Source organism: Oncorhynchus kisutch, unplaced genomic scaffold (assembly GCF_002021735.2).
Source record: "Oncorhynchus kisutch isolate 150728-3 unplaced genomic scaffold, Okis_V2 scaffold792, whole genome shotgun sequence".
NCBI lineage: Eukaryota > Metazoa > Chordata > Actinopteri > Salmoniformes > Salmonidae > Oncorhynchus > Oncorhynchus kisutch.
In genome coordinates, this window is record NW_022262737.1 from 18,600 (window position 1) to 40,269 (window position 21,670).

General features: G+C 48.7%; 1 protein-coding gene across 1 annotated transcript; it reads left to right on the forward strand.

Annotated features, from left to right (window-relative positions):
- Positions 1-425: 425 nt before the first annotated feature.
- Positions 426-16,736, forward strand: LOC109886706 (C-myc promoter-binding protein). The gene is made up of 14 exons (XM_031816415.1): positions 426-443; positions 535-705; positions 959-1,393; positions 1,614-1,830; positions 3,570-3,652; positions 3,905-4,080; positions 4,170-4,337; positions 6,257-6,437; positions 6,994-7,254; positions 8,243-8,360; positions 10,494-10,520; positions 11,458-11,620; positions 13,998-14,062; positions 15,239-16,736. The coding sequence occupies exons 1-14, from the start codon at positions 426-428 to the stop codon at positions 15,373-15,375; spliced, it is 2,220 nt and encodes a 739-aa protein (XP_031672275.1). The 3' UTR covers positions 15,376-16,736.
- Positions 16,737-21,670: the final 4,934 nt, after the last annotated feature.

Sequence of the window (21,670 nt, forward strand, 5' to 3'; positions counted from 1 at the left end):
ACCTGTATTAATAAAGGGAGAGGGAGAGTAACCTGTATAATAAAGGGAGAGGGAGAGTAACCTGTATTAATAAAGGGAGCGTAACCTGTATTAATAAAGGGAGAGGGAGAGTAACCTGTATTAATAAAGGGAGTGTAACTGTTATTAATAAAGGGAGAGTAACCTGTATCAATAAAGGGAGAGGGAGAGTAACCTGTATTAATAAAGGCAGAGGGATGAGTAACCTGTATTAATAAAGGGAGAGGGAGAGTAACCTGTATTAATAAAGGGAGAGGGAGAGTAACCTGTATTAATAAAGGGAGAGTAACCTGTATTAATAAAGGGAGAGGGAGAGTAACCTGTATTAATAAAGGGAGAGGGAGAGTAACCTGTATTAATAAAGGGAGAGGGAGGTCATAGATCTGATGTTCTCCTCTCTGTTGTTTATGTTTCTGCTTCTGAAAGTAAATATCCCCTTTTGAATCAGTAAATTATCAATATCAAATTTATTTTGATCTATTTTTTTCAAATCTGATCTATTCATTTCTCCATCAGGCGCTGCGCAGACGTAGAGACAGCCCTGAAGACGGAGAGGAGAGGGACTGGAGTGACGAGGACAAGAATGACAAGAATAATACAGACGCCATCTTTGATCTGGAGGACCTAGATCTGGACGGACCAACCACAGAGAACGTTGCTAAAACCAGCCAATCACGGAAGAGGACGGTGGGAACGCAGCGCCAGCTATGGCGGTTGGGGTGTGGCCTCAGCCTCACGGGGCACCGTTAAACGAACGGGGATCGAGACAGGCTTCGATCCGCTGTCCCTCCTGGCGGCCGAGTCCAAGTCCCAGGGAGACAGACGAGGACGACCTGGAAGTGGAGATGGATGGGGTCGCGACCCCTACGGGCCGGCGCCAGGACCACCTGGCTAGGGAGATAGAGATGTACATGAACCATATGGGTTCTCCTCTGAACAGCCGGACACCCAGTTTGGACCTCCAGGACCCCTCCAGTCCCCTGTTCCTCCACCCTCCTCCCCCAACTTATCACCACCCCTCGACGGGCCAGTCTCCCCCATACCTCCCCTCTCAGGACAGGAGGATTACCTCGCTCCAGGACCCACAAACTCCCCCTCGCCCTCCCAGCCTGCCAGACAGAGGCTCTGGTCCTCACCCCCCTGTCCCCGCTCCACCCCCAGCCCACAGCCCAGCCCCTACCGGGAGAGGGAGAGAGACCGGGACCTGGGTTTGCTGTCCCCGTCTCTGTCCTCCTCCTCCTTCGCCCTGGACCAGCTCCTCACCCCCACCCTGGATGTGTTGAAGAGCAGCATGGTCTCGGCAGGGAAAGGTGTGGCAGAGAAGGCTAGCCGGTGGTACTCTCGCCTGGCCACCTCCTACACCGTGCCCACCAAGGTACGCTCAGCGGTTTGTCAATGGAGGTTGTTCTACTGGTGCGTCAGTCAAAATAACACATTTCTGAATGGCGTAAGATATTTTATAATACTGTGTGACACGAATCAAAGTGTCTTGTCCACATCCCACTACATAATGCAGCTAGGTGCCTCTCACATTCTCAAACACATTACAGCAACATTTGTTTTGTTCCTGAACCTCCATTGTCCACCCCCTCCAGGATGGTAACTGTGACCGTCTGAGTGTGTCCTCTCTGGGCATGGACCCTGACTGCTCCTCCCTGTTGGATGTGGATGAGGAGGGCCTGGGGGACCCAGACGGCTCCATCACCTCCCCTCAGAGAAATGGCCCCGGGCCCCGTAGGAGCCCAAGGAGAAGCCCATCCAGACGCAGTCCCCCGAGGAGCAGACTGGACAGTTCCACACACAGACAGACAGGTAACATATTTCTGTCCTGTCACTGAGGAGGAGAGGGAGGGGGAGGAGCTAGGATCAGACAACCAGGTACTGTCCTGTCACTGAGGAGGAGAGAGAGAGAGGGAGGAGCTAGGATCAGACAACCAGGTACTGTCCTGTCACTGAAGAGGAGAGGGAGGGGGAGGAGCTAGGATCAGACAACCAGGTACTGTCCTGTCACTGAGGAGGAGAGAGAGGGAGGAGCTAGGATCAGACAACCAGGTACTGTCCTGTCACTGAGGAGGAGAGAGAGGGAGGAGCTAGGATCAGACAACCAGGTACTGTCCTGTCACTGAGGAGGAGAGAGGGAGGAGCTAGGATCAGACAACCAGGTACTGTCCTGTCACTGAGGAGGAGAGAGGGGGAGGAGCTAGGATCAGACAACCAGGTACTGTCCTGTCACTGAGGAGGAGAGAGGGAGGAGCTAGGATCAGACAACCAGGTACTGTCCTGTCACTGAGGAGGAGAGAGAGAGGGGGAGGAGCTAGGATCAGACAACCAGGTACTGTCCTGTCACTGAGGAGGAGAGAGGGAGGAGCTAGGATCAGACAACCAGGTACTGTCCTGTCACTGAGGAGGAGAGAGAGAGGGGGAGGAGCTAGGATCAGACAACCAGGTACTGACTGTCACTAAGGAGGAGAGAGAGAGGGTGGAGCTAGGATCAGACAACCAGGTACTGTCCTGTCACTGAGGAGGAGAGAGAGAGGGGGAGGAGCTAGGATCAGACAACCAGGTACTGTCCTGTCACTGAGGAGGAGAGAGAGAGGGGGAGGAGCTAGGATCAGACAACCAGGTACTGTCCTGTCACTGAGGAGGAGAGAGGGAGGAGCTAGGATCAGACAACCAGGTACTGTCCTGTCACTGAGGAGGAGAGAGAGAGGAGCTAGGATCAGACAACCAGGTACTGTCCTGTCACTGAGGAGGAGAGAAAGGGAGGAGCTAGGATCAGACAACCAGGTACTGTCCTGTCACTGAGGAGGAGAGAGGGAGGAGCTAGGATCAGACAACCAGGTACTGTCCTGTCACTGAGGAGGAGAGAGAGGGTGGAGCTAGGATCAGACAACCAGGTACTGTCCTGTCACTGAGGAGGAGAGAAAGGGAGGAGCTAGGATCAGACAACCAGGTACTGTCCTGTCACTGAGGAGGAGAGAGAGAGGGAGGAGCTAGGATCAGACAACCAGGTACTGTCCTGTCACTGAGGAGGAGAGAGGGAGGAGCTAGGATCAGACAACCAGGTACTGACTGTCCTGTCACTAAGGAGGAGAGAGAGAGGGGGAGGAGCTAGGATCAGACAACCAGGTACTGTCCTGTCACTGAGGAGGAGAGAGAGGGTGGAGCTAGGATCAGACAACCAGGTACTGTCCTGTCACTGAGGAGGAGAGAGAGGGTGGAGCTAGGATCAGACAGGATGTAGGGGAGGGAGAAAGGACTCTTACCAAACTCTACCAGCAGACGATGCCTTGTGCAGTTGAGGGGATTGAGGTGAAGTCTGATTGGAGCTATTCATCATGCTACTCAGACCCTCTGCCCTTCTCCTGTCTCATCAGCATCCAGTGTGCAAGTAGGGCACTGGCACTCCTGACATGGAAAGTCCTGCCCTGAGTTAGCGCTTCGCTAACGGCTAGCCATCAGAGACTGTTTACTGCTGACACCAATGATAGCAGATGTTCATGGGATGATGGTGTGCTCCTTCTCCCGGTTGTGTCCTGTCTCTCCTCCAGGCTTTCCTCCCCCAGACTGCTCTGATCTGGGCTCGTCTCGCTACACCAGCAGTACCAGTGTCTTCCAGAACCACGCCATGGAGGTGAGGACACCACACTTACAGACCTCTCAAACTAAACCAGAACAACTCACAGGAACATTGAAACGAAGCCAACACTACAGAATAGCTTTGATTTTCAGATAGGATGATCAATCAAGTATCAATGACATGCGAGACAAAGGGACCAAGGACACTTCTCATTCATACAACCAGGCCAAGGGGTGGTCTCTGCCATTTTGTGCCGACCCCTGATTGACCTAATGTCCATCTTGGCTCTGCTGTGTGTGTTTCCAGCTGTTGATCTCCAGCTGTTCTCGCTGTAAGACGTGTGACGGTCTGGTGTACGACGAGGAGATCATGGCAGGATGGACGGCTGACGACTCCAACCTCAACACCACCTGTCCTTTCTGTGGGAACCCCTTCCTCCCCTTCCTTAATGTAGAGATCAGAGACCTGAGAGGACCTGGGAGGTACACTAGATATACACACAGACATTTAACACCTCCCCTGTTCCCCTGATATCACACCTCCTCTCCTCCTCTCATCCTCTCACCTTCAGGTTCTACCTGAAGAGCAGTCCGTCAGCGGAGGAGGCTGTGTCATCGTCCTACTCTGTGTCCACCGGTCTGGACACCGGGACGTCCACTCTGTCCACTCCCTGTCCCACTACTGTCCTGTCTCCTCTCTCACCCAGGATCACTGTAGAGGGCTGCTCTGGTAACAACAGGTACACTGCACTATACACTACGCACTAAACACTACACACTAAACACTACACACTAAAACACTACACACTATACACAATACACTATACACGACGCACTAAACACTACACACTAAAACACTACACACTATACACAACGCACTACACACTTACACACTAAACACTACACACTAAAACACTACACACTATACACAACGCACTACACACTTACACACTAAAACACTACACACTATACACTATACACTTACACACTACGCACCAACCCCTGTCCCACCACCATCCTCTCAGATAAACCCTATCCTACCACCCCTATCCTACCACCCCTATCCTACCACCCCTAATCTACCACCCCTAGCCTACCACCCCCAGTCTATTACCCCTATCCTACCACCCCTATCCTACCACACCTATCCTACCACCCCTATCCTACCACCCCTATCCTACCACCTCTATCCTACCACCCCTATCCTACCACCCCTATCCTACCACCCCTAGTCTACCACCCTATCCTACCACTGCTATCCTACCACCCCTAGCCTACCACCCCTAGTCTACCACCCCTATCCTACCTCCCCTATCCTACCACCCCTAGTCTACCACCCCTAGCCTATCACCCCTATCCTACCACCCCTAGTCTACCACCCCTAGCCTACCACCCCTAGCCTACCACCCCTAGCCTACCTCCCCTATCCTACCACTCCTATCCTACCACCCCTAGCCTACCACCCCTAGTCTACCACCCTATCCTACCACTCCTATCCTACCACCCCTAGCCTACCACCCCTAGTCTACCACCCCTAGCCTACCACCCCTATCCTACCACCCCTATCCTACCACCCATAGTCTACCACCCCTAGCCTACCACCCCTATCCTACCACCCCTAGCCTACCACACCTAGGCTACCACCCCTAGCCTACCACCCCCAGTCTACCACCCCCATCCTACCACCCCTAGCCTACCACCCCCAGTCTATCACCCCTATCCTACCACCCCTAGCCTACCACACCTAGGTTACCACCCCTAGTCTACCACCCCTAGTCTACCACCCCTAGCCTACCACCCCCTAGCCTACCACCCCCAGTCTACCACCCCTAGTCTACCACCCCTAGTCTACCACCCCTAGCCTACCACCCCCCTAGCCTACCACCCCCATTCTACCACCCCCAGTCTACCACCCCCTAGCCTACCACCCCCTAGCCTACCACCCCCAGTCTACCACCCCTAGCCTACCACCCCTAGGCTACCACCCCTAGCCATTTAGTTTCCTGAGATTATTAGTCAGTGTTAGTATAGTGGTAGTGTCCTCTCTCTCTGTTAGTTTCCTGAGATTATTAGTCAGTGTTAGTATAGTGGTAGTGTCCTCTCTCTCTGTTAGTGACCTGAGATTATTAGTCAGTGTTAGTATAGTGGTAGTGTCCTCTCTCTCTGTTAGTGACCTGAGATTATTAGTCAGTGTTAGTATAGTGGTAGTGTCCTCTCTCTCTGTTAGTTTCCTGAGATTATTAGTCAGTGTTAGTATAGTGGTAGTGTCCTCTCTCTCTGTTAGTTTCCTGAGATTATTAGTCAGTGTTAGTATAGTGGTAGTGTCCTCTCTCTCTGTTAGTGACCTGAGATTATTAGTCAGTGTTAGTATAGTGGTAGTGTCCTCTCTCTCTGTTAGTTTCCTGAGATTATTAGTCAGTGTTAGTATAGTGGTAGTGTCCTCTCTCTGTTAGTGACCTGAGATTATTAGTCAGTGTTAGTATAGTGGTAGTGTCCTCTCTCCCTCCTCATTTGGGTTTCTGTTGGATTACATGATTACATCTCATTAGAGAATGTGTTTGAAGTAGCCGCCCTGCTGATACTATCTGCAACAGATAACAGGAGCTCATCCTGGTCCTAACACGGATCTGTGTGTGTGTGTGTGTGTGTCCGTGCCCAGGCTGTCGTCGTCCAGGGCCCAGTGTATAGAGATCCCTACAGAGCGGCGTCAGGGGGCCCTGTCCCCGGGGTCAGCTATGGTGCGAAGTGTCAGTGCCTTTGACCCCATGGAGGAACCAACTCGACTCAACCACAATGTACCCACTTCAGGCAGCCTGCCCAGCCGACTCAACGAAGCTAGCGTGAGACAGACCCCCAAAACACACAATACTGTATTCTTACACACACACACACCCACACATACACACACACATACACATACACACACACACGTTCACACACACACACACATACACACACATACACACACACACATACACATACACACACACACATACACACACACACACACACACACACACACACACACATACACACACACACACACACACACACATTCACACACACACATTCACACACACACACATTCACACACACACACACATTCACACACACATTCACACACATTCACACACACACACATTCACACACACACACAGCCTAACTTCTCAACTTTATCCACCTGACCCCTAACTTCTCAACTTTAACCCAAACTTTTCAACTTTAACCCCTAACTTCTCAACTTTAACCCCTAACTTTTCAACTTTAAACCCTGACCCCTAACTTCTCAACTTTAACCCCTGACCCCGAACTTCTCAACTTTAACCCCTGACCCCTAACTTCTCAACTTTAACCCCTAACTTCTCAACTTTAACCCTTGACCCTTAACCCCCCCAGGACCCCCTGAGTGTTGATATGGAGTGGCGTCTCCACCACCCAGAACCAGTCACAGTACCCTACCTGAGTCCCCTGGTCCTGTGGAAGGAGCTGGAGTCCCTGCTGGAGAACGAGGGAGACCCTGTTATCACAGTGTCAGCCGTGGTGGACCACCATCCTATCATCTACTGGAACCTGGTTTGGTCCTTCAGACGTCTGGACCTGCCCAGCAACCTGCCTGGACTCATACTGACCTCAGAGCACTGTAACAGGGGATCTACGGTAGGGAACACTGTCTATACATTCCCTGTCTATACACCTCACCCCTTATTCCCTGTCTATACACCTCACCCCTTATTCCCTGTCTATACACCTCACCCCTTATTCCCTGTCTATACACCTCACCCCTTATTCCCTGTCTATACACCTCACCCCTTATTCCCTGTCTATACACCTCACCCCTTATTCCCTGTCTATACACCTCACCCCTTATTCCCCTTACACCTCAACCCTTATTCCCTGTCTATACACCTCACCCTTATTCCCTGTCTATACACCTCACCCCTTATTCCCTGTTTATACACCTCACCCCTTATTCCCTGTCTATATACCTCACCCCTTATTCCCTGTCTATACATCTCACCCCCTTATTCCCTGTCTATACATCTCACCCCGTATTCCCTGTCTATACACCTTACCCCTTATTCCCTGTCTATATACCTCACCCCTTATTCCCTGTCTATATACCTCACCCCTTATTCCCTGTCTATACACCTCACCCCTTATTCCCTGTCTATACACCCTCACCCCTTATTCCCTGTCTATACACCTCACCCCTTATTCCCCTGTCTATACACACCTCACCTCCCTTATTCCCTGTCTATACACCTCACCCCTTATTCCCTGTCTATACACCTCACCCTTATTCCCTGTCTATACACCTCACCCCTTATTCCCTGTCTATACACCTCACCCCTTATTCCCTGTCTATACACCTCACCCTTTATTCCCTGTCTATACACCTCACCCCTTATTCCCTGTCAGTGTGTGTCTCATATCTGTCTCTATGTCTCCCTCCAGATATATTGTCATTGAGCTGGTGTGTGTGTGTCTCATATATATTGTCATTGAGCTGGTGTGTGTGTGTGTCTCATATCTGTCTCTACGTCTCCCTCCAGATATATTGTCATTGAGCTGGTGTGTGTGTGTCTCATATATATTGTCATTGAGCTGGTGTGTGTGTGTCATATCTGTCCCTGTCCGTCCCCAGGTCCCTCGCCATTGGATGTCAGAGGACAGTAAACACGTGTTGATCCAGATCTTATGGGACAACCTCAAGCTGCACCGGGATCTCATCCAGCCGTTCTACATCCTGTGGAACACGCAGAGTAGGTTACAGTCTACAGCAGGTCCTGAAACCGTCTCAGTGAAATGCATTAAGTCAGTCTACAGCAGGCCCTGAACCGTCTCAGTGAAATGCATTAAGTCAGTCTACAGCAGGTCCTGAAACCGTCTCAGTGAAATGCATTAAGTCAGTCTACAGCAGGTCCTGAAACCGTCTCAGTGAAATGCATTAAGTCAGTCTACAGCAGGTCCTGAAACCGTCTCAGTGAAATGCATTAAGTCAGTCTACAGCAGGTCCTGAAACCGTCTCAGTGAAATGCATTAAGTCAGTCTACAGCAGGTCCTGAAACCGTCTCAGTGAAATGCATTAAGTCAGTCTACAGCAGGTCCTGAAACCGTCTCAGTGAAATGCATTAAGTCAGTCTACAGCAGGTCCTGAAACCGTCTCAGTGAAATGCATTAAGTCAGTCTACAGCATGTCCTGAAACCGTCTCAGTGAAATGCATTAAGTCAGTCTACAGCAGGTCCTGAAACCGTCTCAGTGAAATGCATTAAGTCAGTCTACAACAGGTCCTGAAACCGTCTCAGTGAAATGCATTAAGTCAGTCTACAGCAGGTCCTGAAGCCGTCTCAGTGAAATGCATTAAGTCATATTCTACAGCAGGTCCTGAAACCGTCTCAGTGAAATGCATTAAGTCAGTCTACAGCAGGTCCTGAAACCGTCTCAGTGAAATGCATTAACAGCAGGTCCTGAAACAGTCTCAGTGAAATGCATTAACAGCAGGTCCTGAAACCGTCTCAGTGAAATGCATTAACAGCAGGTCCTGAAACCGTCTCAGTGAAATGCATTAACAGCAGGTCGTGAAACAGTCTCAGTGAAATGCATTAAGTCACAGTCTACAGTAGGTCCTGAAACCGTCTCAGTGAAATGCATTAAGTCATATTCTACAGCAGGTCCTGAAGCCGTCTCAGTGAAATGCATTAAGTCAGTCTACAGCAGGTCCTGAAACCGTCTCAGTGAAATGCATTAAGTCAGTCTACAACAGGTCCTGAAACCGTCTCAGTGAAATGCATTAAGTCACAGTCTACAGCAGGTCCTGAAACCGTCTCAGTGAAATGCATTAAGTCACAGTCTACAGCAGGTCCTGAAGCCGTCTCAGTGAAATGCATTAAGTCAGTCTACAGCAGGTCCTGAAACCGTCTCAGTGAAATGCATTAAGTCAGTCTACAGCAGGTCCTGAAACCGTCTCAGTGAAATTCATAAAGTCAGTCTACAGCAGGTCCTGAAACCGTCTCAGTGAAATGCATTAAGTCACAGTCTACAGCAGGTCCTGAAACCGTCTCAGTGAAATGCATTAAGTCAGTCTACAGCAGGTCCTGAAACCGTCTCAGTGAAATGCATTAAGTCACAGTCTACAGCAGGTCCTGAAACCGTCTCAGTGAAATGCATTAAGTCAGTCTACAGCAGGTCCTGAAACCGTCTCAGTGAAATGCATTAAGTCAGTCTACAGCAGGTCCTGAAACCGTCTCAGTGAAATGCATTAAGTCAGTCTACAGCAGGTCCTGAAACCGTCTCAGTGAAATGCATTAAGTCAGTCTACAACAGGTCCTGAAACCGTCTCAGTGAAATGCATTAAGTCACAGTCTACAGCAGGTCCTGAAACCGTCTCAGTGAAATGCATTAAGTCAGTCTACAGCAGGTCCTGAAACCGTCTCAGTGAAATGCATTAAGTCACAGTCTACAGCAGGTCCTGAAGCCGTCTCAGTGAAATGCATTAAGTCAGTCTACAGCAGGTCCTGAAACAGTCTCAGTGAAATGCATTAAGTCACAGTCTACAGCAGGTCCTGAAGCCGTCTCAGTGAAATGCATTAAGTCAGTCTACAGCAGGGTATGAAGCCGTCTCAGCACCTTGTTTTATCAAGGAACAGATAAAGTCATAAGTCTGCAATTTAATGTGGTTTTAAGAAGTGCATATCTGTATGAATTGTGTATGTCTTGTAGCCTAACTTTGGCAGATGGAAGAGCTCTGAACCATGGGCAGCTATGTGGCAGCCATTTTGGATCTCTGTGTGCTGAAAACCTGTTTTCGTTTTCTCTGTCCTCGGTTACTGTCCTCGGTTACTAATGTCTGGGAGCTAACAGGGGTCTGTTGTTCTCTCTGTTCTCTGTGTTTCAGGGCTTAATTGTGCTCTGTTGTTAGACAGTGAGTGTTCTCTTTAGGACTCGGCAGCCGAGTCTCTCTCCTTTGTCTCTCTGTGTGTGTGTGTCCTGTCTGCTCTTCTCTGCTTTGCTGCACCCTGTTTGTTCTCCTTGTCGTCGTTTTGGGAAAAACCTGTTTTCGTTTTCTCTGTCATCGGTTACATTATGTGGTTGAAAATGCATCGCTGTATTGCTGTTTTCCACTTGGCTGACAGTCTTGGCAATTCTGTGGGCTGTCTTTGATCGACTTGTCTAAATGATGTTGTTTCTAGTGATTCGTTTTATTCAGTTCTTCCAACATTTTAAATGTGTGTCTTCGTCTAGTTGGATCTCAAATACACTCCTGTATTATCTACTCCTGTATTTGAGAATGGGTTAGCATCTGTGTTTTACTGTGTGTGTGTGTGTGTGTGATCGGTCTTGCATACCTACGTGTGTGTGTGTGTGTGTGATCGGTCTTGCATACCTACGTGTGTGTGTGTGTGTGTGATCGGTCTTGCATACCTACGTGTGTGTGTGTGTGTGTGATCGGTCTTGCATACCTACGTGTGTGTGTGTGTGTGATCGGTCTTGCATACCTACGTGTGTGTGTGTGTGTGTGATCGGTCTTGCATACCTACGTGTGTGTGTGTGTGTGTGTGATCGGTCTTGCATACCTACGTGTGTGTGTGTGTGTGTGATCGGTCTTGCATACCTACGTGTGTGTGTGTGTGTGTGATCGGTCTTGCATACCTACGTGTGTGTGTGTGTGTGTGTGTGATCGGTCTTGCATACCTACGTGTGTGTGTGTGTGTGTGTGTGATCGGTCTTGCATACCTACGTGTGTGTGTGTGTGTGTGTGTGTGTGTGTGTGTGTATACGTGGACACGTTTGTTATATATGAAGTGTGTATTAGTGTAGCCTACATATCCATCTTTCTGACCCCTGACCCCTGCCTCCAGGTGTGGGCTACCCGTTGTGTCGTCCTGTGAGCGAGGCGGAGCGTCCGTTTGGGGAGGAGCTACTCCACAGCGTGGTCAAGAGCATCCAGAGGAACGACGTCTCTCGACCAATGGGACAGCTCCTACAGCTGCTGGGGCAGAGCCTGGGGGTCAAGAGGCAAAGGTCAGGGGTTACACATTGATGACGCCATTGTCCAGGGGCATGTTCAGGAGGATGTAACGCTACTGAAACATTCAGATAGAAATGCGTCATGTAGAACAGACATGATTGTCTGCCAGGATAAAGAATCATCAGCTCTACTCGTCCTATTTCTATCTCTCTGCAACATTCAGATAGAAATGTTTCATGTAGAACAGACATGATTGTCTGCCAGGATAAAGAATCATCAGCTCTACTCGTCCTATTTCTATCTCTCTGCAACATTCAGATAGAAATGTTTCATGTAGAACAGACATGATTGTCTGCCAGGATAAAGAATCATCAGCTCTACTCATCCTATTTCTATCTCTCTGCAACATTCAGAGCGCATCACTAAATGCCACTCGGCCATCGCTCATCCATAAATTTATATGTACAGTTGAAGAGAGAAGTTTACATACACCTTAGGTTGAAGTCATTAAAACTCGTTTTTCAACCACTCCACAAATTTCTTGTTAACAAACTATAGTTTTGGCAAGTCGGTTAGGACATCTACTTTGTGCATGACACAAGTAATTTTTCCAACAATTGTTTACAGACAGATTATTTCACTTATAATTCACTGTATCACAATTCCAGTGGGTCAGAAGTTTACAGACACTAAGTTGACTGTGCCTTTAAACAGCTTTGATAATATAGCCATAATATAGTCAAGAAAAATATGTCCCGTCTTTAGAAGCTTCTGATAGGCTAACTGACATCATTTGATTCAATTGGAGGTGTACCTGTGGATGTATTTCAAGACCTACCTTCAAACTCAGTGCCTCTTTGCTTGACATCATGGGAAAATCAAAAGAAATCAGCCAAGACCTCAACAAAAATTCTAGACCTACACAAGTCTGGTTCATCCTTGGGAGCAATTTCTAAACACCTGAAGGTACCACGTTCATCTGTACAAATAATAGTATGCAACTATAAACACCATGGGACCATGCAGCCGTCATACCACTCAGGAAGGAGACGCGTTCTGTCTCTTAGAGATGAACGTACTTTAGTGCAAAAAGTGCATATCAATCCCAGAACAACAGCAAAGGACCTTGTGAAGATGCTGGAGGAAACAGGTACACAAGTATCTATATCCACAATCAAATGAGGCCTATATCGACATAACCTGAAAGGCCGCTCAGCAAGGAAGAAGCCACTGCTCCAAAACCGCCATAAAAAAAGTCAGACTATGGTTTGCAACTGCACATGGGGACAAAGATCGTACTTTTTGGGAAAATGTCCTCTGGTCTGATGAAACAAAAATAGAACTGTTTGGCCATAATGACCATCGTTATGTTTGGAGGAAAAAGGGGGATGCTTGCAAGCAGAAGAACACCATCCCAACCGTGAAGCACGGGGGTGTCAGCATCAAGTTGTGGGGGGGTTTTGCTGCAGGAGGGACTGGTGCACTTTATAAAATAGATGGCATCATGAGGTAGGAAAATTATGTGGATATACTGAAGCAACATCTCAAGACATCAGGAAGTTAAAGCTTGGTCGCAAATGGGTCTTCCAAATGGACAATGACCCCAAGCATACTTCCAAAGTTGTGACAAAATGGCTTAAAGACAACAATGTCAAGATATTGGACTGGCCATCACAAAGCCCTGACCTCAATCCCATAGAAAATCTGTGGGCAGAACTGAAAAAGCATGTGCGAGCAAGGAGGCCTACAAACCTGACTCATTTACACCAGCTCTGTCAGGAGGAATGGGTCACAATTCACCCAACTTATTGTGGAAGGCTGCCCGAAACATTTGAAACCATTTTTAAAGGCAATGCTACCAAATACTAATTGAGTGTATGTAAACTTCTGACCCACTGGGAATGTGATGAAATAAATAAAAGCTGAAATAATTCATTCTCTCTACTATTATTCGGACATTTAATATTCTTAAAATAAAGTGATGATCCTAACTGACCTAAGACAGAGAATTTCTTTACTAGGATTAAATGTCAGGAATTGTGGAAAAACTGAGTTTAAATGTAGTTGGCTAAGGTGTATGTAAACGTCTGACTTCAACTGTACATATTCTCATTCACCCCTTTAGATTAGTGTGTATTAGGTAGTTGTTGGGAGACTGTTCGATTTTACTGCACTGTCGGGACTAGAAGAACAAGCCTTTCGCTACACTCAATAACATCTGCTAACCAAGTGTATGTGACCAATAAAATTTGATTTGATTTGAGTCAGTTGGTGTAAATATAGCAAGGTTGGGAAAAAGGATACAGTCAACATTAAGTATCATTAGCCCCTTTGATGTCAAAGACAGACAGTCGTTCATGCTATCTACTGTAGCTAGTCTGCTAAATGTCCTCTGTAAAATCTAACGTCCCTGTGCCCATCCCTCTGCAGGAGTCTGTACAGAGACATCCTCTTCCTGTGTCTGGTGGCTCTGGGAAAGGACAACATTGACATCGGTAAGCCTGCTTTCATTGTGCTAGTAGTTTCAGAAGTACTGTAGTGTACTCACAGCCAACTACTCTTCAGGTGCAACAAGGCACAGAAACATCATCTAGAAGTCAACCCATACACGTCATCTAGAAGTCAACCCATAAACATCATCTAGAAGTCAACCCATACACGTCCTCTAGAAGTCAACCCATAAACATCATCTAGAAGTCAACCCATACACGTCATCTAGAAGTCAACCCATACACGTCATCTAGAAGTCAACCCATACACGTCCTCTAGAAGTCAACCCATACACGTCATCTAGAAGTCAACCCATAAACATCATCTAGAAGTCAACCCATACACGTCATCTAGAAGTCAACCCATACACGTCATCTAGAAGTCAACCCATACACGTCATCTAGAAGTCAACCCCCCCATACACGTCCTCTAGAAGTCAACCCATACACGTCCTCTAGAAGTCAACCCATACACGTCCTCTAGAAGTCAACCCATAAACATCATCTAGAAGTCAACCCATACACGTCATCTAGAAGTCAACCCATACACGTCCTCTAGAAGTCAACCCATACACGTCCTCTAGAAGTCAACCCCCCCATACACGTCCTCTAGAAGTCAACCCCCCCATACACGTCATCTAGAAGTCAACCCATAAACATCATCTAGAAGTCAACCCATAAACATCATCTAGAAGTCAACCCATACACGTCATCTAGAAGTCAACCCATACACGTCCTCTAGAAGTCAACCCATACACGTCCTCTAGAAGTCAACCCATACACGTCATCTAGAAGTCAACCCATACACGTCATCTAGAAGTCAACCCATACACGTCATCTAGAAGTCAACCCATACACATCCTCTAGAAGTCAACCCATACACGTCCTCTAGAAGTCAACCCATACACGTCCTCTAGAAGTCAACCCATACACGTCATCTAGAAGTCAACCCATACACGTCATCTAGAAGTCAACCCATACACGTCATCTAGAAGTCAACCCATACACGTCCTCTAGAAGTCAACCCATACACGTCCTCTAGAAGTCAACCCATACACTGTTGAATGCTCCTGCAGTGGTCTGCAGCGTTTTCCTCCAGAAGGTCTTCAGTTTAAATGACATTTAAATCGGTGTTGAACATCGTTGTGTTATAACTCATCTCACTCTTTCTCCTCCCTCCAGACGCTTTTGACCGCGAATACAAGATGGCGTACGACCACCTCAGCCCCAACCTGGTGAAGCTGACGCACAACTGCGACCGTCCGCCCAGCGCTGGGGTCATGGAGTGTCGCAAGACCTTCGGAGAACCCTACCTCTGACCCCTTTACCCCTGACGTGTCACCTCCGACAGACACTCCACCCGGTCACCTCCGTCACTCGGCCAGTCACCTCCTCCACCCGGCCAGTCACCTCCGTCACTCGGCCAGTCACCTCCTCCACCCGGCCAGTCACCTCCGTCACTCGGCCAGTCACCTCCTCCACCCGGCCAGCCAGTCACCTCCGTCACTCGGCCAGTCACCTCCGTCACCCGGCCAGTCACCTCCGTCACTCGGCCAGTCACCTCCTCCACCCGGCCAGTCACCTCCGTCACTCGGCCAGTCACCTCCTCCACCCGGCCAGCCAGTCACCTCCGTCACTCGGCCAGTCACCTCCTCCACCCGGCCAGTCACCTCCGTCACCCGGCCAGTCACATCCGTCACTCGGCCAGTCACCTCCTCCACCCGGCCAGCCAGTCACCTCCGTCACTCGGCCAGTCACCTCCGTCACTCGGCCAGTCACCTCCGTCACTCGGCCAGTCACCTCCGTCACTCGGCATAGCACAGCCGTGGGTATCCCACAAGGGTAGGGTTGAAGAGATCTTTTGTGTCCATGAAAAGCGCATGTATAAAAATCCATGTATTCCAACGGTGGCTCTCCCAAAGAGGACTGAGGAGCTTTAAAGACGAGCTCAGGAATCCACTTTAGAAAGACGTACAGAATGCGTGACGATGAGCTTGTTGACACTGTGATGTTTTGGGTCATGTCCGTCACCTGTGAGAGACTAACGGGGCTGACCAGAGACTAACGGGCTGACCAGAGACTAACGGGGCTGACCAGAGACTAACGGGGCTAACCAGAGACTAACGGGGCTGACCAGAGACTAACGGGGCTGACCAGAGACTAACGGAGCTGACCAGAGACTAACAGAGCTGACCAGAGACTAACGGAGCTGACCAGAGACTAACGGGGCTGACCAGAGACTAACGGAGCTGACCGACCAGGGTGTTATCATGTAGTCTGACCAGTCTCACAAAAGGGATGTTGTTGTTTTTTTAAATCTCATCTCATCACCTGGTCGTTAGAGGTTCTGGACGTACCCCTCTGGATGGATGGAGATCATACTCATTAACGTAACAACGGTTTCACACAATGACGTGTTCTATTTCGGGGTACTCATGTTTTCAGAAATCTTGTACAAATTGTTACATAAAATACTAAATGTACTTTATATACGACAGTAGTAGTAGGGACCTTTTATAAAAAATAAAAATAAACATTTGTATTATATAGTCATATATAGAGACTAATATTAGCAATATTTTACTTAACTTGAATTCTATTTATACAAAGTAAGACTTTTATTTATTTTAGTCTGTTTCATCTATTCCTCTCCTCCTGTGGTTGATGGATGTACTGGCTTCGTGTCAGGGTGAACCATCTATTCCTCTCCTCCTGTGGTTGATGGATGTACTGGCTTCGTGTCAGGGTGAAACATCTATTCCTCTCCTCCTGTGGTTGATGGATGTACTGGCTTCGTGTCAGGGTGAAACATCTATTCCTCTCCTCCTGTGGTTGATGGATGTACTGGCTTCGTGTCAGGGTGAAACATCTATTCCTCTCCTCCTGTGGTTGATGGATGTACTGGCTTCGTGTCAGGGTGAAACATCCATCCCTCTCCTCCTATGGTTGATGGATGTACTGGCTTCGTGTCAGGGTGAAACATCTATTCCTCTCCTCCTGTGGTTGATGGATGTACTGGCTTCGTGTCAGGGTGAAACATCTATTCCTCTCCTCCTGTGGTTGATGGATGTACTGGCTTCGTGTCAGGGTGAAACATCCATCCCTCTCCTCCTGTGGTTGATTGATGTACTGGCTTCGTGTCAGGGTGAAACATCTATTCCTCTCCTCCTGTGGTTGATGGATGTACTGGCTTCGTGTCAGGGTGAAACATCTATTCCTCTCCTCCTGTGGTTGATGGATGTACTGGCTTCGTGTCAGGGTGAAACATCTATTCCTCTCCTCCTGTGGTTGATTGATGTACTGGCTTCGTGTCAGGGTGAACCATCTATTCCTCTCCTCCTGTGGTTGATGGATGTACTGGCTTCGTGTCAGGGTGAAACATCTATTCCTCTCCTCCTGTGGTTGATTGATGTACTGGCTTCGTGTCAGGGTGAAACATCTATTCCTCTCCTCCTGTGGTTGATGGATGTACTGGCTTCGTGTCAGGGTGAAACATCTATTCCTCTCCTCCTGTGGTTGATGGATGTACTGGCTTCGTGTCAGGGTGAAACATCTATTCCTCTCCTCCTGTGGTTGATGGATGTACTGGCTTCGTGTCAGGGTGAAACATCTATTCCTCTCCTCCTGTGGTTGATGGATGTACTGGCTTCGTGTCAGGGTGGAACATCTATTCCTCTCCTCCTGTGGTTGATGGATGTACTGGCTTCGTGTCAGGGTGAAACATCTATTCCTCTCCTCCTGTGGTTGATGGATGTACTGGCTTCGTGTCAGGGTGAAACATCTATTCCTCTCCTCCTGTGGTTGATGGATGTACTGGCTTCGTGTCAGGGTGAAACATCTATTCCTCTCCTCCTGTGGTTGATGGATGTACTGGCTTCGTGTCAGGGTGAAACATCTATTCCTCTCCTCCTGTGGTTGATGGATGTACTGGCTTCGTGTCAGGGTGGAACATCTATTCCTCTCCTCCTGTGGTTGATGGATGTACTGGCTTCGTGTCAGGGTGAAACATCTATTCCTCTCCTCCTGTGGTTGATGGATGTACTGGCTTCGTGTCAGGGTGAAACATCTATTCCTCTCCTCCTGTGGTTGATGGATGTACTGGCTTCGTGTCAGGGTGAAACATCTATTCCTCTCCTCCTGTGGTTGATGGATGTACTGGCTTCGCGTCAGGGTGAAACATCCATCCCTCTCCTCCTGTGGTTGATGGATGTACTGGCTTCGTGTCAGGGTGAAACATCTATTCCTCTCCTCCTGTGGTTGATGGATGTACTGGCTTCGTGTCAGGGTGAAACATCTATTCCTCTCCTCCTGTGGTTGATGGATGTACTGGCTTCGTGTCAGGGTGAACCATCTATTCCTCTCCTCCTGTGGTTGATGGATGTACTGGCTTCGTGTCAGGGTGAACCATCTATTCCTCTCCTCCTGTGGTTGATGGATGTACTGGCTTCGTGTCAGGGTGAAACATCTATTCCTCTCCTCCTGTGGTTGATGGATGTACTGGCTTCGTGTCAGGGTGGAACATCTATTCCTCTCCTCCTGTGGTTGATGGATGTACTGGCTTCGTGTCAGGGTGAACCATCTATTCCTCTCCTCCTGTGGTTGATGGATGTACTGGCTTCGTGTCAGGGTGAAACATCTATTCCTCTCCTCCTGTGGTTGATGGATGTACTGGCTTCGTGTCAGGGTGAAACATCTATTCCTCTCCTCCTGTGGTTGATGGATGTACTGGCTTCGTGTCAGGGTGAAACATCTATTCCTCTCCTCCTGTGGTTGATGGATGTACTGGCTTCGTGTCAGGGTGAACCATCTATTCCTCTCCTCCTGTGGTTGATGGATGTACTGGCTTCGTGTCAGGGTGAAACATCTATTCCTCTCCTCCTGTGGTTGATGGATGTACTGGCTTCGTGTCAGGGTGAACCATCTATTCCTCTCCTCCTGTGGTTGATGGATGTACTGGCTTCGTGTCAGGGTGAAACATCTATTCCTCTCCTCCTGTGGTTGATGGATGTACTGGCTTCGTGTCAGGGTGAAACATCTATTCCTCTCCTCCTGTGGTTGATGGATGTACTGGCTTCGTGTCAGGGTGAAACATCTATTCCTCTCCTCCTGTGGTTGATGGATGTACTGGCTTCGTGTCAGGGTGAACCATCTATTCCTCTCCTCCTGTGGTTGATGGATGTACTGGCTTCGTGTCAGGGTGAAACATCTATTCCTCTCCTCCTGTGGTTGATGGATGTACTGGCTTCGTGTCAGGGTGGAACATCTATTCCTCTCCTCCTGTGGTTGATGGATGTACTGGCTTCGTGTCAGGGTGAAACATCTATTCCTCTCCTCCTGTGGTTGATGGATGTACTGGCTTCGTGTCAGGGTGAAACATCTATTCCTCTCCTCCTGTGGTTGATGGATGTACTGGCTTCGTGTCAGGGTGAAACATCTATTCCTCTCCTCCTGTGGTTGATGGATGTACTGGCTTCGTGTCAGGGTGAAACATCTATTCCTCTCCTCCTGTGGTTGATGGATGTACTGGCTTCGTGTCAGGGTGAAACATCTATTCCTCTCCTCCTGTGGTTGATGGATGTACTGGCTTCGTGTCAGGGTGAACCATCTATTCCTCTCCTCCTGTGGTTGATGGATGTACTGGCTTCGTGTCAGGGTGAAACATCTATTCCTCTCCTCCTGTGGTTGATGGATGTACTGGCTTCGTGTCAGGGTGAACCATCTATTCCTCTCCTCCTGTGGTTGATGGATGTACTGGCTTCGTGTCAGGGTGAAACATCTATTCCTCTCCTCCTGTGGTTGATGGATGTACTGGCTTCGTGTCAGGGTGAAACATCTATTCCTCTCCTCCTGTGGTTGATGGATGTACTGGCTTCGTGTCAGGGTGAAACATCTATTCCTCTCCTCCTGTGGTTGATGGATGTACTGGCTTCGTGTCAGGGTGGAACATCTATTCCTCTCCTCCTGTGGTTGATGGATGTACTGGCTTCGTGTCAGGGTGGAACATCTATTCCTCTCCTCCTGTGGTTGATGGATGTACTGGCTTCGTGTCAGGGTGAAACATCTATTCCTCTCCTCCTGTGGTTGATGGATGTACTGGCTTCGTGTCAGGGTGAAACTTCCATCCCTCTCCTCCTGCGGTTGATGGATGTACTGGCTTCGTGTCAGGGTGAAACATCCATCCCTCTCCTCCTGTGGTTGATGGATGTACTGGCTTCGTGTCAGGGTGAAACATCTATTCCTCTCCTCCTGTGGTTGATGGATGTACTGGCTTCGTGTCAGGGTGAAACATCTATTCCTCTCCTCCTGTGGTTGATGGATGTACTGGCTTCGTGTCAGGGTGAAACATCTATTCCTCTCCTCCTGTGGTTGATGGATGTACTGGCTTCGTGTCAGGGTGAAACATCTATTCCTCTCCTCCTGTGGTTGATGGATGTACTGGCTTCGTGTCAGGGTGAAACATCTATTCCTCTCCTCCTGTGGTTGATGGATGTACTGGCTTCGTGTCAGGGTGAAACATCTATTCCTCTCCTCCTGTGGTTGATGGATGTACTGGCTTCGTGTCAGGGTGAAACATCTATTCCTCTCCTCCTGTGGTTGATGGATGTACTGGCTTCGTGTCAGGGTGGAACATCTATTCCTCTCCTCCTGTGGTTGATGGATGTACTGGCTTCGTGTCAGGGTGAAACATCTATTCCTCTCCTCCTGTGGTTGATGGATGTACTGGCTTCGTGTCAGGGTGAACCATCTATTCCTCTCCTCCTGTGGTTGATGGATGTACTGGCTTCGTGGCAGGGTGAAACATCTATTCCTCTCCTCCTGTGGTTGATGGATGTACTGGCTTCGTGGCAGGGTGAAACTTCCATCCCTCTCCTCCTGTGGTTGATGGATGTACTGGCTTCGTGTCAGGGTGAAACATCTATTCCTCTCCTCCTGTGGTTGATGGATGTACTGGCTTCGTGTCAGGGTGAAACATCTATTCCTCTCCTCCTGTGGTTGATGGATGTACTGGCTTCGTGTCAGGGTGAAACATCTATTCCTCTCCTCCTGTGGTTGATGGATGTACTGGCTTCGTGTCAGGGTGAAACATCTATTCCTCTCCTCCTGTGGTTGATGGATGTACTGGCTTCGTGTCAGGGTGAAACATCTATTCCTCTCCTCCTGTGGTTGATGGATGTACTGGCTTCGTGTCAGGGTGAAACATCTATTCCTCTCCTCCTGTGGTTGATGGATGTACTGGCTTCGTGGCAGGGTGAAACATCTATTCCTCTCCTCCTGTGGTTGATGGATGTACTGGCTTCGTGGCAGGGTGAAACTTCCATCCCTCTCCTCCTGTGGTTGATGGATGTACTGGCTTCGTGTCAGGGTGAAACATCTATTCCTCTCCTCCTGTGGTTGATGGATGTACTGGCTTCGTGTCAGGGTGAAACATCTATTCCTCTCCTCCTGTGGTTGATGGATGTACTGGCTTCGTGTCAGGGTGAAACATCTATTCCTCTCCTCCTGTGGTTGATGGATGTACTGGCTTCGTGTCAGGGTGAAACATCTATTCCTCTCCTCCTGTGGTTGATGGATGTACTGGCTTCGTGTCAGGGTGAAACATCTATTCCTCTCCTC

What these genes read in the sequence shown, in the direction of transcription:
- LOC109886706 (XM_031816415.1), top strand. An exon ending in GGCTGCTCTGGTAACAACAG is followed by an intron (nt 4,338 to 6,256) that starts GTACACTGCACT and finishes GTCCGTGCCCAG; the next exon opens with GCTGTCGTCGTCCAGGGCCC. An exon ending in AAAGGACAACATTGACATCG is followed by an intron (nt 14,063 to 15,238) that starts GTAAGCCTGCTT and finishes TCCTCCCTCCAG; the next exon opens with ACGCTTTTGACCGCGAATAC.